General features: G+C 42.0%; 1 protein-coding gene across 2 annotated transcripts in view; it reads right to left on the bottom strand.

Annotated features, from left to right (window-relative positions):
• The window catches only part of VPS13C (vacuolar protein sorting 13 homolog C), a 478,755-nt gene that overhangs the window by 206,260 nt on the left and 256,860 nt on the right, over positions 1-15,635 (bottom strand). For both annotated transcript variants that reach the window (XM_069765602.1, XM_069765601.1), the window contains 7 exons: positions 8,995-9,142; positions 8,000-8,108; positions 7,542-7,669; positions 7,261-7,417; positions 7,086-7,165; positions 4,732-4,791; positions 2,445-2,607 (listed from right to left, as the gene is read on the bottom strand). In XM_069765602.1, coding sequence (XP_069621703.1) covers positions 2,445-2,607; positions 4,732-4,791; positions 7,086-7,165; positions 7,261-7,417; positions 7,542-7,669; positions 8,000-8,108; positions 8,995-9,142 — 845 coding nt within the window. The remainder of the gene's footprint in view (positions 1-2,444; positions 2,608-4,731; positions 4,792-7,085; positions 7,166-7,260; positions 7,418-7,541; positions 7,670-7,999; positions 8,109-8,994; positions 9,143-15,635) is intronic.

The raw sequence follows: 15,635 nt of genomic DNA, 5'->3' as shown, positions 1-15,635 counted from the left end.
ACATACTGAATATATAATGTTGCATTAAATAGAGCACCTTTCAACACCATTAGCATGTAGAACTGGTCAGATCATATTACAGTGACTTCAGAGCTGAGTAAAATCTAGTTGTTTTTTTTAACTTCTCATCTCCATTGCATTGCATTGCTTGTAAAGTTTAGCTTATGATTTATTTAAAGGGACTCTGTCACCTGAATTTGGCGGGACTGGTTTTGGGTCATATGGGCGGAGTATTCGGGTGTTTGATTCACCCTTTCCTTACCCGCTGGCTGCATGCTGGCTGCAATATTGGATTGAAGTTCATTCTCTGTCCTCCATAGTACACGCCTGTGCAAAGCAATCTTGCCTTGTGCAGGCATGTATTATGGAGGACAGAGAAAGAACTTCAATCCAATATTGCAGCCAGCATGCAGCCAGCGGGTAAGGAAAGGGTGAACCAAACACCCGAAAACTCCGCCCATATGACCCAAAACCAGTCCCGCCAAATTCAGGTGACAGGTTCCCTTTAAAGTAGCAATTTTCATAAGTGAGATCTTACCAACACTACTGTATATGCATTTTATGTGTAACTTTCTTTCCATTGCTTTTTTCACTATTCATTGACCATTTCGATTTTCATCTTCTCTGAGCATCCATTTTCAATATCAATTGCTTCTACTATCTAATATTGTGCTTAACATCTATCGGTGTGGTATCATGGCTCAACAATTTGTTGTCTAATGTGTATGACATTAAATCTTTATTAATTGTTGTTAATTATGTGATGACATTTTTTTTTTACTCTGCACAAATTTTTTATAAGTATTTTTTAATTTACCGTATATACTCGAGTATAAGTCGACCCGAGTATAAACCGAGGCACCAAATTTTGCCACGAAAAACTGGGTAAACTTATTGACTCGATTATAAGCCGGGTATGCATTGTCCCCTCATCTCTATCCTGGTATGCATGGCTCCCCATCCAGTCCTTCAATGCATGGCTCTCCCGTCCCTGTCCTTGTATGCACGGCTCCCTTGTCCCTGTCCTGGTATGCATGGCTCCCCCGTCCCTGTATGCATGGCTCCCCCGTCCCTGTCCTTGTATGCATGGCTCCCCCTTTCCTGTCCTTGTATGCATGGCTCCCCCTTTCCTGTCCTTGTATGCATGGCTTCCCAGTCGCTGTTCTTGTATGCATGGCTCCTTATCGCCTATCCTTGTATGCATGGTTCATATTAAAAAAAACAAACAAACATCCTACTTAAATCCCACTGACATACTGACAAACACCCTACTATTCACCCTGGCTACATCTCGTTCCAGCGCCAGCAGCTCTTCCTGCTGAGCGATCACATGGTCCACTCATTGAGGTAATGAATATTCACTCCACGCCTATGGGAGTGGAGAGGCGTAAATATTCATTTCTCTTTAGCAGTGGGTACAGTTACAGCCACCAGCTCCTGCTCCTGTGACCCACTGCTCCGCCGCTCCCCCCTCCACCACCGTTTTTCTGGGACAATGACTCGTGTATAAGTCGAGGGGGGAAGGGGGTGAGGAGGGCGTTTTCAGCACAAAAAAATGTGCTGAAAAGCTTGGCTTATACACGAGTATATACGTTAATAGCGAATATAACTTCCAATATTCATTCTTAGGTTAGGTATAAAGAGGCATTACCAGAAACTTTACACTGGAGATGTGTACTTCTTCCCCAGCATGAGGGACACAAAATATAAACAAGAAGCGATATTCAAGTGATAGAAAACACGCCTCCACACTAGGTTACAGAAGGCTTTCTCATGGGTTAGACATGAAATGACACACTGCATGTTCTCCTCACTGCAAAGTTGTGCCAGGAGTAGAAATTACTAAAACCTTTCAGCTTCCATCACAGTCAGTGTGGGAGGAAGGACAGTACAGCGGAGCTGACAGTATTGTGAGAGAACTGCAGAGGTGTTTGTAATGAGACAAAGTTTAGCTCTGTTGTACCCCCCTCTGACTGCCATGAGAGGAAAGCTGAAAAGTGTATCAGTGTATGCAATCACACTCACCTCTGCTCTAATCCCGGCGCACACTGCAGAGCTGTGTGTGATTATTGTGAGGAGAGCAGACTGTTAATATGTCAGAAATTGTGTTCCAAGTTATAGTGGGGTCGTGTTTATTTCCTCCTATGTGTTGCTGCCTGTTTAAGGCTGGTCAATCTCATGCAGAGGAAGAAGAACATACCACAGAGAATAATCTCCAGTAACGTGCCCGTGGACATGAAAATTATAACCTAAACTTTACAAGTTAATATTTTCCTCAACTGAGATGGCAGCTCTGCAGCCACTATTCTATGATGTGGCCAGTTTAACATGCTTAAACTGGTGAAAAGTACTTTATAAGGGGTGAACAGTACAAGGAAAAAGAGTGATAGGATGTGATGATTGCATTTTATTACCGTTTCTGCATCTCATTGACGAATACTTACTAGTGCTTGGTTTAGTGACCACATTTTTCTCTCCATTAAGTTTTGACTCTTTTACTCTCTCTGGCACTTTGACCTCAGCAGATGGGACAGCAGCAGACAGAAAATTCATTAAGGACAGCAATGCTTGAGTGTGGAGAATCAAGTCAAGTGATGTCATGGAAAACTTGCAAAAGGAAGCAATGTATGATTTTTATTTAAAAAGCATCAGATGACACTGCTATACAAAGAATAATAAATACTACAAAATTTAACTGTCTGCTTACGTAAAATAGACGGACTTTACCGAAACGGCTCAGAGAAAGGTTTTTCGTTATCTCAAACATGTGATTCTTGAGAAAAGCTCCCATCAGTTTATGCTCTCTTGTTGATAATGGTAAGTCACAAGGACTGTTAATTCTTAAAAGCCACATTTTAGGCAAGCAGTCATTGATATGAATCTCAACAAAAATAGGACACGCTACAGAACTCATTTGCTGTATTTCTTTCATATAGTTTTTTATCTTCTAGCTTTTTCCAATAGCTACACAGAACTGAGTTAAACTTAACCATTGTTTTAGTCTCTTTTTATTGGAATTTTTTTAAATCAAGTAATTGTCAACTTCAATGAAATAAAGTAATAACTTTAACATTATCTTCATGTCTTTAATTTATCAGGTGAATGTTGGGTTTAAAGCCCAGTTCCGCTTTAGAAACTGGGAATCTAACAAAACTCCTAGACCTATGCACATTGCCCCACTACTTTATAACAAATACATTTCATCCTCCAGAAAACCACCAATCCAACATAGACTAAGATTTGGAGAGATCTCCCATAAATGTACATGGTTTTATGGCTGCTAGGAGAATAAATTGTGGGATCTAGACTGACAGGATAATATGATTTGGAGAAGGAGGCATCCCACAGGAAAATGACAAATTATGTTACCCTGCATGTTGTATCTGATGAATAAGGCTTCATACACATGAATAAGATGTTAGACACTCAAACAAGAAGAACAAGGAGTTCCGGTGTCTCCATTCTGTAGAACCATAGGCATGTTTTATTCCATTATATGGAGCTTCTGGTAAAATATTACTGGGGTAGTCTTCTATAAATGCTTAACATCAAATATAGCACAGCTCAAGTAACACTTTGGTACATTTGTACATTCTTGCAGGAGAGCCCCAACAGCCTTGCAAAGTGGCAGAATACAGTCATTACAACTTTTTGTACGGAGAAATGATATGGTATATTTTGTCAAAGAAATTAAAGGTGTTGTCCACTTTCAAACAATCTCAAATTAATCAATTCAGGCACCTAATTAAAATAAGAACAGAGTATACGAACCTTCTTCAGTGACCTCATTCCAGCAATGTTGGCACTGATGTTCCCGGCCGTAACATGACTTGGTTGAGTCACAGGCAGGCTACAGCCAATGAGCAAAAACTCGTCAGCTGTTGTTTTTACTATTTCATAGGAGAAAATGTCTGCTCTAACAGAAAATTGATGAGCTGCAGCATGACAGTGGCCGCTGATTGGCTGCATCTGGCACGTGACATAAGTCACATCAAAGCCAGAAACAGTGGCAATGGTGTAGGATGTAATAATACACACTTCTTATTTTAATTAATGGTGTTGAATTAAGCTGGGGTTTTCTAGTAGTGGACAACCCCTTTAAAAAAAAAAAAGAGTACCCATCAGCTTTTCAGTGTTTTTTTTTTTGATAGAACAACAACTTTGGAGCATCTTATGTTAGATCTCTGTGTGTTTTTTTCTGTTATCCCTCCTAGAAATTTATGAATAAATTGATGATTAGATATTAGTAGCAATGGGTATATACTGTGCAATCAGAGCTGATAGCCCTACGCTATGTAGACACACTCCGCTTTCTCAAAGTAAATGGTAGTACTAACATTTCATGCAGAGGAAGACAACACACATTAATAAGAAAAGATTATTCACTAATGTGGTTACACTGGGAATGATAATATTTAATAAAAATATATAGGGGTGACAGGTCCAATGTAAGCTTTTTTACAATAATAATCAAACCTAATAAATAAAGGCACATTTTTATGTTATTATCTGACCTTTTAGTTGCAGATCACTCACTAAACTGTCACAGCCATAAGATGTTAAAAATATCCCACATACTGGTAAAGTTTTTGGTTGCATACAGAAGAAATAAAAACTCCATAATGTGATACATAATGTCATAAATATACATTCCAAAATAGTAATAAAAAAAGCACATTCAGCGATTGTGCAATTCTTATCAACTGAAAATAAAAATGTTAATATACTCACACTCAAACTCTGCAAAGTACTGCTGTGAACAGTTCTAAAATTGGGCCCATTGCCGTCAGCCTAAGATTAAGAAAAAGTACAGTTTAATGAAAGCATTAGCTAGCTAAAATGCTGCCTTGTAACCTAAAAGAAAATCACAGGCAAAACGACACCAGCTACTGTAATGTACCCCAAATCAAACTGTTTATGCCATATAGATCACAGCCACTTCTAATCTAACATATGAGATTACCCGACACCGCATTTATGATCCTATACATCTGCACTTTCTTTATTGCCATATTTATTAAAGGGTTGGTCCACTGCCTGGAAAACATCTTTTTTAAAATAAAGCAGCAATCTTAGTAAGAAAAAAAACCAAAACACAACATCTACTCACCTTCTGCAAGAAAGCAACTTAAGTGATGTCGGCGCTGGATCTCTCGGGGCTCATATTAAATTATTAAACCACAACCCCCCCAGCCAATGAATGGCCACTCATTCCCAAGGATGAACCTTGGATAAGCAGGAGTAGTGAGAGCGGAGCAGCCAAATTGTGGCTGCTGATTAGTGGCAGAGCTCACGTGGCAAAGTAATGTCTGCAAGACTTGGGAGATAACGCCAATGTAACTGGAATGGCGCTGTTGCATGAATATGTTATAAACTAGATGGTGGCCTGATTCTAACGCAACGGGTATTCTAGAATATGCATGTCTACGTAGTATATTGCCCAGCCACATAGAATATTGCCCAGCCACGAAGTATATTGCCCAGTGACCTAGTATACAGCAGAGCCACATAGTATATTGCCCAGCCACGTTGTATTTTGCACAGCGACGTAGTATACAGCACAGAGCCACGTAGTATATTGCCCAGCTATGTAGTATATTGCCCAGCCATGTAGTATATTGCCCAGTGACGTTGTATATTGCCCAGTGACGTAGTATATTGCCCAGCCACGTAGTATATTGCCCAGTGACGTAGTATATTGCCCAGACACATAGTATATTGCCCAGCTACGTAGTATATTGCACAGCGACGTAGTATACAGCAGAGCCACGTAGTATATTGCCCAGTGACGTAGTATATTGCCCAGCCAAGCAGTATATTGCCCAGCCAAGCAGTATATTGCCCAGCCAAGCAGTATATTGCCCAGCCAAGTAATATATTGCCCAGCCAAGTAGTATATTGCCCAGCCAAGTAGTATATTGCCCAGCCAAGTAGTATATTGCACAGCGACGTAGTATACAGCACAGAGCCATGTAGTATATTGCCCAGCCACGTAGTATATTGCCGAGTGACGTAGTATACAGCACATAGCCACGTAGTATATTGCCCAGTCACGTAGTATATTGCCCAGCCACGTAGTATATTGCCCAGCCACGTAGTATATTGCCCAGCCACGTAGTATATTTCCCAGTGACATAGTATATTGCACAGCGACGTAGTATATTGCCCAGCCACGTATGTCACAGGTTAAAAAATAAAAAATAAACATACTCACCTTCGGATCCGAGAGCCCCTTGTAGCGCGTGGCTGCCGCCATCTTCCGTTCCCAGGATGCATTGCGAAATTACCCAGATGACACTTAGCGGTCTCGCGACGCCGCTAAGTCTTCTGGGTAATTTCGCAATGCATCGCTGGGAACGGAAGATGGCGGCCGGCTCTGCGGACAATGGAGGGTGAGTATAGCAGGTTTTTTTTTTTATTATTATTTTTAACATTACATTTTTTACTATTGATGCCGCATAGGCAACATCAATAGTAAAAAGTTGGGGACACACAGGGTTAATAGCGGCGGTAACGGAGTGCGTTACCAGTGGCACAACGCGGTCCGTTACCGCCGGCATTTGCCCTGTGTTAGCGGTGGCTGGAGGGGAGTATGCGGGCCCCAGGCAGTGACTGCGGGGAGTAAGGAGCGGCCATTTTCTTCCGGACTGTGCCCGTCGCTGATTGGTCGTGGCTATTTTGCCGCGACCAATCAGCGACTTGGATTTCCTTGACAGACAGAGGCCGCGACCAATGAATATCCGTGACAGAAAGAAGGAAAGACAGAAAGACGGAAGTGACCCGTAGACAATTATATAGTAGATATCTGTTATTTTTGTTTTAAAAGGGGGACTGCATTATTTAAAAAGGGGTAGTGCAGATAGTGGACAACACCATGAAAGCCCAAGTACTGAACTGATAACTACAACCCTTTTACCACTCTATGAATGCCTCATAAAAAACTGAACCTTTGTACAAATTAAGACAATAAACAGATAGTGTTTCCATGTAGCTGTAGGATAGCTTAAAGATTTCACATGATCCCAAAACATTTGAGATTAAACTGTTCATGGTCCATCTTAGTATTAGAAAAGTCACCTACAAACCTTTACATACTCCATCTTTAGGAGATGCTTATTGGTGTCATCAGAAGAGTTAACAAGAAGCAGGGGCCCTCCTGTGGGACCTACGTGAGCAAAGAACATGAATTAAATATGAAAAGAAAGAACAGATATTTTGATATATGGTCAGAACTCGGATATTTGTTAATCATAGTCTCACCGGGGAACTCTGTACACGTCATGCTGATTTTCTGCAAATATACAGCTGCTGTCATTTCATGGTTTCCCACCCGTGTTACTGCCCCAAGTTGTGAAGCCTGAATGACATGTAGAGGTGGAGCGTTTCCACGAACCTGCTTCATTAGTTGAACCACAACCTGGGCAAAAACAAAACTGGTCATACTTGAGAAAAATGCTTTACAACAGGTAAATGTAAGAAGACGTAAGCAGGGCTGACAATTCTCGACCATGAAGTACAAAACCTGGAGTAAAGAACATTACCTTTTTAATCTCAAAATTAATCAGAAGACTCAGCTCAGAGGTCGACTGTATGGTTTCCGTCTCAGAGATTTTAGCAAGGTCTTTATTGGTGGATACTGTGTGGAGTACACTTTTAGATTTTACAATTTCTGTCACAAAAAAAAAAAAAGGTTTAGTTAATCCATCAACCTAAATAAACATTATTGATAATTCCTATACCTTGAATTGAAAATACTTTTGTACTATGAACCAAAAAAAATTACATGGGTGAAAAATCTAGTGAGGCCATTAATCATGGTTTATTTCTAATGAAGTACATTTCAAGGATTATTCAGCCGAAGGAACCCAAGCTAGCGGCAGGTCACTACAGCTTATGCATCAACATAAAAAGTGCATTCCTAACCTTGTAAAGACCATCCTCCCCACATTATCTATACTCAGATGTACGAACGTGACTTGGTGGACTCAGACATACATACCAGTCTGTCCGGAGGTTTGCTTTGAATCTGCATTTTCTTCTTTACCTTCACCAAGATTTTCCACCAACACACTGAAGATTACATTTAAATCTTCCTGACTCAACCAGAGCTATGAAAAAAACAAACAAGAAGCAACTATTAAACTTGTTAATATACATTACTTTATCAGTTGTCCCTTCCTGCATATGTATATGTGATGTAGAAGTGTACAGTGTCCCTCCCTCGGAAAACAAGATTTTCAAGCTGAAAAAGTTCTTAAACGGTAACCAGGCCGTACAGAGTTTCAAAATAGCAGGGCAGTACAATTTGCGTAATTGCCCATGTTGTAGGTAGCAGGTAGCATGGAAGGCTTACAATAATGTTATGCTGCACCTGTCCATTCTAGTCACCTGGGTGGATGGCTGTACACCCAATCATGTCCATGATTAACCTGATTAGTGTCTTGCTTAGACTGTGAATGCGTGATTTTGAGAGTTGTATTACTAAAGTGCAAACACTGATTTCCTACCTAGTAAAGATTCTATGCAAGACATGACCGTACTACATATACTGCTACCCTGGACGCTAAGAGGGCGGCTATGTTTTACCTCTACAGTGTGTGTACTGTGGGGAACCCTAGGGAATCTCCTACCCTCAACAGTGACTGACTTGACACCTTCCTGCATCACTTCCAGACATTTATACACTTTTTTTTCTAATTTTTTTTCTCCTGGATAACAGAGATATAATCTCAAGTTACAGCATTTGTATATCACAATAGTTTTCATGCCACAAATATATATATTTTAACTATATGGGACCATTGTATACAGATTAAAAAAAAGGCACATTGTTTCAAAAATAATAGAAGTACTATCGCAGAACAAAAGGGATCAAGTTTCTTAGTTTCCAATGCATACTTCAATGAAGGTAAGGCACCAAACCACAGAACACATTTCACCCCTCTTTTCTGGGTAATCCAATCTCCCAAACTGCAAACTCTGTAAATTACTTACTTCCATAGAATTTAGATGACCATTCACTTCCAAAATGGGAATTTCATGGTACCAGGTGGCTGCAAGGTTGCGATTTACCGACAAAGATAGATTGATAGGTTGTAGGATCTGTTCGTCCGACTGTGCTGAACTTGTGTGCAAGACTTCCCTACAAAGAAAAAATATCACAATTCTACATGACCATGCGTTCAAATAACATGCATTATATAACTATTTATTTTTACACAGAAAATATAGTGTCACGTGCATGGTTATTTTGGTGTGTCAAACCTACATCATAATCATCATCTGCTGCTGCTACTACTACTACTACAGTCAGCATGGTCCATTAGACACCAACTATGTAAAAGGGAAACCATGATGTAAAAGCCATCAGTGTATCCATCACACATTATACTGATGTGAGGAGTCACTGTGTAGTAAAACGAATGCCCCTGAGCCATGGGATGATGCTGCATTAAAACGCTGCCTTAAAACGGAAGACGCGTTGCCTGGTTTCAACAGAAATTATAGTTGATTTCTAGGGGTCCCGTGGTGGGAACACTTTATGATCAGTTTATTGGACCCTTTTAATAAAGAAAACAAGCATTTTTATTGCAATATAGAGACTTTAAAGGGAATCTGTCAGCAGGTTATTGCTATGTAATCTGAAGATAGCAGGAGATAGAGGCTAAAACACAGAATTCAGGGATGTGTCACTTGTCAATGTCTGAGCTGTTGTTGCTAACTGTGAAGGATTTTATCACTAAGAGATTAACATTGATGGACTAGTGCGGCAACATCCCCTCCTCCTGTGATAAGCGCCTCACTGTCTGTGGACTTTGTACACAGTCTGGTGTGGGCGGGGCCAGCTTTCTCAGCCCTGCTTCACGCTAAACTTAAACGCTCTGATTGTGTGAGAATGGTGGCACCCAGTAATCTAGGTCATACATTGTTGGAATCAGCTTATCTTTCCTTACATCAAGCTGATACCAGATGAGCTAACAAAAACCTGCTGACAGATTTTGGACATTTCCTTGGAGGTTGTTTAAGATATCGCAACATTGTTGCATTGAACATGCTGAAATAAGAACATCTGCTAAAAAATACTTCACAGACAACTGTGAAATAGTTTGTTGCCAATGAAAAAATTGAGAGTTGCTGCAACTTCTTCAAATAGTTGATCAGTAGGGGTGCCAATAGTCAGAAACCATTCTAATATTGAAGATCATAGGTGCAGATGGGGAAGGAGAGACCAAAAACAATGCTTTATAGCAAAACGACAAGCCAAAAGCATTGAAAAATTAACTATAAAAGAGGGACCAAGGAATAACCAGACAATGGGAACATGAGCAATACAGAGAGTCTGCAGATTTACAGGAAGTTCTATGTAAAAGTTTTGCTTTAAATGAAACAAGTGTTTAAAACGGACTTAAGGTCTCAGAAATCTGGGGAAGTTCTCTTTTATTGTATTGGGAATGTGTAACACTCTGAATTGGTAAAATTAGCCTAGGCTCTAGCACATGTTCTTTTATTCATCTTACCCATCCCGGCGTCAGTGAATATGCCTTCTATTCTAGAGGGCACAGCTCAGAGCTTTACATAACTTTTATTAACCCCTTCATGACCCAGCCTATTTTGACCTTAAAGACCTTGCCGTTTTTTGCAATTCTGACCAGTGTCCCTTTATGAGGTAATAACTCAGGAACGCTTCAACGGATCCTAGCGGTTCTGAGATTGTTTTTTCGTGACATATTGGGCTTCATGTTAGTGGTAAATTTAGGTCAATAAAATCTGCGTTTATTTGTGATAAAAACGGAAATTTGGCGAAAATTTCGCAATTTTCACATTTTGAATTTTTATTCTGTTAAACTAGAGAGTTATGTGACACAAAATAGTTAATAAATAACATTTCCCACATGTATACTTTACATCAGCACAATTTTGGAAACAAAATTTTTTTTTGCTAGGAAGTTATAAGGGTTAAAATTTGACCAGCGATTTCTCATTTTTACAACGAAATTTACAAAACCATTTTTTTAGGGACCACCTCACATTTGAAGTCAGTTTAAGGGGTCTATATGGCTGAAAATACCCAAAAGTGACACCATTCTAAAAACTGCACCCCTCAAGGTACTCAAAACCACATTCAAGAAGTTTATTAACCCTTCAGGTGCTTCACAGCAGCAGAAGCAACATGGAAGGAAAAAATGAACATTTAACTTTTTAGTCACAAAAATTATATTTTAGCAACAATTTTTTTATTTTCCCAATGGTAAAAGGAGAAACTGAACCACGAAAGTTGTTGTCCAATTTGTCCTGAGTACGCTGATACCTCATATGTGGGGGTAAACCACTGTTTGGGCGCACGGCAGGGCTTGGAAGGGAAGGAGCGCCATTTGACTTTTTGAATAAAAAATTGGCTCCACTCTTTAGCGGACACCATGTCACATTTGGAGAGCCCCCGTGTGCCTAAAAATTGGAGCTCCCCCACAAGTGACCCCATTTTGGAAACTAGACGCGCCAAGGAACTTATCTAGATGCATAGTGAGCACTTTGAACCCCCAGGTGCTTCACAAATTGATCCATAAAAATGAAAAAGTACTTTTTTTTCACAAAAAAATTCTTTTAGCCTCAATTTTTTCATTTTCACATGGGTAACAGGATAAAATGGATCCTAAAATTTGTTGGGCAATTTCTCCTGAGTACACCAATACCTCACATGTGGGGGTAAACCACTGTTTGGGCACATGGTAAGGCTCGGAAGGGAAGGAGCGCCATTTGACTTTTTGAATGAAAAATTATCTCCATCGTTAGCGGACACCATGTCGCGTTTGGAGAGACCCTGTGTGCCTAAACATTGGCGCTCCTCCACAAATGACCCCATTTTGGAAACTAGACCCCCCAAGGAACTTATCCAGATGCCTAGTGAGCATTTTAAACCCTCAGGTGCTTCACAAATTGATCTGTAAAAATGAAAAAGTACTTTTTTTTTCCACACAAAAAATTCTTTTCGCCTCAATTTTTTCATTTTCACATGGGCAATATGATAAAATGGATCATAAAATTTGTTGGGCAATTTCTCCCGAGTACGCCGATACCTCATATGTGGGGGTAAACCACTGTTTGGGTACACGGCAGGGCTCGGAAGGGAAGGCGTGCCATTTGACTTTTTGAATGAAAAATTAGCTCCAATTGTAAGCAGACACCATGTCGCGTTTGGAGAGCCCCTGTGTGCCTAAACATTGGAGATCCCCCACAAGTGACCCCATTTTGGAAACTAGACCCCCCAAGGAACTTATCTAGATGCATATTGAGCACTTTAAACCCCCAGGTGCTTCACAGAAGTTTATAACGCAGAGCCATGAAAATAAAAAATAATTTTTCTTTCCTCAAAAATGATTTTTTAGCCTGGAATTTCCTATTTTGCCAAGGGTAATAGGAGAAATTGGACCCCAAATGTTGTTGTTCAGTTTGTCCTGAGTACGCTGATACCCCATATGTGGGGGTAAACCACTGTTTAGGCGCAAGGCAGGGCTCGGAAGGGAAGGCACGCCATTTGGCTTTTCAAATGGAAAATTAGCTCCAATCATTAGCGGACACCATGTCACGTTTGGAGAGCCCCTGTGTGCCTAAACATTGGAGATCCCCCAGAAATGACCCCATTTTGGAAACTAGACCCCCAAAGGAACTAATCTAGATGTGTGGTGAGGACTTTGAACCCCCAAGTGCTTCACAGAAGTTTATAACGCAGAGCCATGAAAATTAAAAAAAAAATATTTTCTCAAAAATGATCTTTTAGCCTGCAATTTTTTATTTTCCCAAGGTTGACAGGAGAAATTTGACCCCAAAAGTTGTTGTCCAGTTTCTCCTGAGTACGCTGATACCCGATATGTGGGGGTAAACCACTGTTTGGGCACATGCCGGGGCTCGGAAGTGAAGTAGTGACGTTTTGAAATGCAGACTTTGATTGAATGCCCTGTGGGCGTCACGTTGCGTTTGCAGAGCCCCTGATGTGGCTTAACAGTAGAAACCCCCCACAAGTGACCCCATTTTGGAAACTAGACCCCGAAAGGAACTTATCTAGATGTGTGGTGAGCACTTTGAACCCCCAAGTGCTTCACAGAAGTTTATAACGCAGAGCCGTGAAAATAATAAATACGTTTTCTTTCCTCAAAAATAATTATTTAGCCCAGAATTTTTTAATTTTCCCAAGGGTAACAGGAGAAATTTGACCCCAATATTTGTTTTCCAGTTTCTCCTGAGTACGGTGATACCCCATATGTGGGGGTAAACTACTGTTTGGGCACATGCCGGGGCTCGGAATTGAAGTAGTGACGTTTTGAAATGCAGACTTTGATGGAATGCTCTGCGGGCGTCACGTTGCGTTTGCAGAGCCCCTGGTGTTCCTAAACAGTAGAAACCCCCCACAAGTCACAACATTTTAGAAACTAGACCCCCCAAGGAACTTATCTAGATATGTGGTGAGCACTTTGAACCCCCAAGTGCTTCTCAGACGTTTACAACGCAGAGCCGTGAAAATAAAAAATCATTTTTCTTTCCTCAAAAATGATGTTTTAGCAAGCAATTTTTTTATTTTCACATGGGTAACAGGATAAATTGGACCCCAGTAATTGTTGCGCAGTTTATCCTGAGTATGCTGGTACCCCATATGTGGGGGTAAACCACTGTTTGGGCGCACGTCGGGGCTCGGAATTGAGGGAGCACCATTTGACTTTTTGAATACGAGATTGGCTGGAATCAATGGTGGCGCCATGTTGCGTTTGGAGACCCCTGATGTGCCTAAACAGTGGAAACCCCTCAATTCTACCTCCAACACTAACCCCCCCACACCCCTAACCCAAATCCCAACTGTAGCCATAACCCTAATCACAACCCTAATTCCAACCCTAACCCTAAGGCTATGTGCCCACGTTGCGGATTCGTGTGAGATTTTTCAGCATCATTTTTGAAAAATCCGCGGGTAAAAGGCACTGCGTTTTACCTGCGGATTTTCCGCGGATTTCCAGTGTTTTTTGTGCGGATTTCACCTGCGGATTCCTATTGAGGAACAGGTGTAAAACGCTGCGGAATCCGCACAAAGAATTGACATGCTGCGGAAAATACAACGCAGCGTTTCAGCGCGGTATTTTCCGCACCATGGGCACAGCGGATTTGGTTTCCATATGTTTACATGGTACTGTAAACCTGATGGAACACTGCTGCGAATCCGCAGCGGCCAATCCACAGTGTGGGCACATAGTTTAATTCTAAAGGTATGTGCACACGCTGCGGAAAACACTGCGGATCCGCAGCAGTTTCCCATGAGTTTACAGTTCAATGCAAACCCATGGGAAACAAAAATCGCTGTACACATGCTGCGGAAAAACTGCACGGAAACGCAGCGGTTTACATTCCGCAGCATGTCACTTCTTTGTGCGGATTCCGCAGCGGTTTTACAACTGCTCCAATAGAAAATCGCAGTTGTAAAACCGCAGTGAAATGCGCAGAAAAAAACGCGGTAAATCCGCCATAAATACGCAGCGGGTTAGCACTGCGGATTTATGAAATCCGCAGCGGAAAAATCCGCAGAGGACCAGAATACGTGTGCACATAACGAAACCCTAACCCTACCCCTAACCCTACCCCTAGCCCTAACCCTAGCCCTAACCCTAGCCCTATTCTAACATTAGTGGGAAAAAAAAAATTCTTTATTTTTTTTATTGTCCCTACCTATGGGGGTGACAAAGGGGGGGGGGGGGGGTTATTTATTATTTTTTTATTTTGATCACTGAGATATAATCTATCTCAGTGATCAAAATGCACTTTGGAACGAATCTGCCGGCCGATTCGGCGGGCGCACTGCGCATGCGCCCGCCATTTTGGAAGATGGAGGCGCCCGGGGAGAAGACGGACGGAACCCGGCAGGATCGGTAAGTATGATGGGGTGGGGGGGAGGAGCACGGGGGGGGGAGGGGTATCGGAACGGAGCATGGGGGGGTGAATCGGAGCGCGGGAGGGGTGGAACGGAGCACGGGGAGGGTGGAACGGAGCACGGGGGGTGGAACGGAGCACGGGGGGTGGAACGGAGCACAGGGGGGGTGATTGGAGCACGGGGGGGTGATTGGAGCACGGGGGTGAGCGGACAAGAGCACGGGGGGGGAGCGGAGCACAAGACGGAGGGGAGCGGGGCAGTGTACCGGGCAGATCGGTGGCTTGGGGGGGCGATCAGTGGGGTGGGGTGGGGGCACATTAGTATTTCCAGCCATGGCCGATGATATTTCAGCATCGGCCATGGCTGGATTGTAATATTTCACCCGTTATAATAGGTGAAATATTACAAATCGCTCTGATTGGCAGTTTAACTTTCAACAGCCAATCAGAGCGATCGTAGCCACGGGGGGGGGGGGGGGGGTGAAGCCACCCCCCCTGGGCTAAACTACCACTCCCCCTGTCCCTGCAGATCGGGTGAAATGGGAGTTAACCCTTTCACCCGATCTGCAGGGACGCGATCTTTCCATGACGCCACATAGGCGTCATGGGTCGGATTGGCACCGACTTTCATGACGCCTACGTGGCGTCATGGGTCGGGAAGGGGTTAAAATTGATTTCTGACTATGGTCCAGTCTTGCTTGCACCCACCCACTCCAAAAGAAAAAAAT

This window comes from Ranitomeya imitator, chromosome 4 (genome assembly GCF_032444005.1).
Source record: "Ranitomeya imitator isolate aRanImi1 chromosome 4, aRanImi1.pri, whole genome shotgun sequence".
Classification (NCBI taxonomy): Eukaryota; Metazoa; Chordata; class Amphibia; order Anura; family Dendrobatidae; genus Ranitomeya; species Ranitomeya imitator.
The sequence above is the reverse complement of the archived record's forward strand: the minus strand, read 5'-3'. Positions and strand labels throughout refer to the sequence as shown.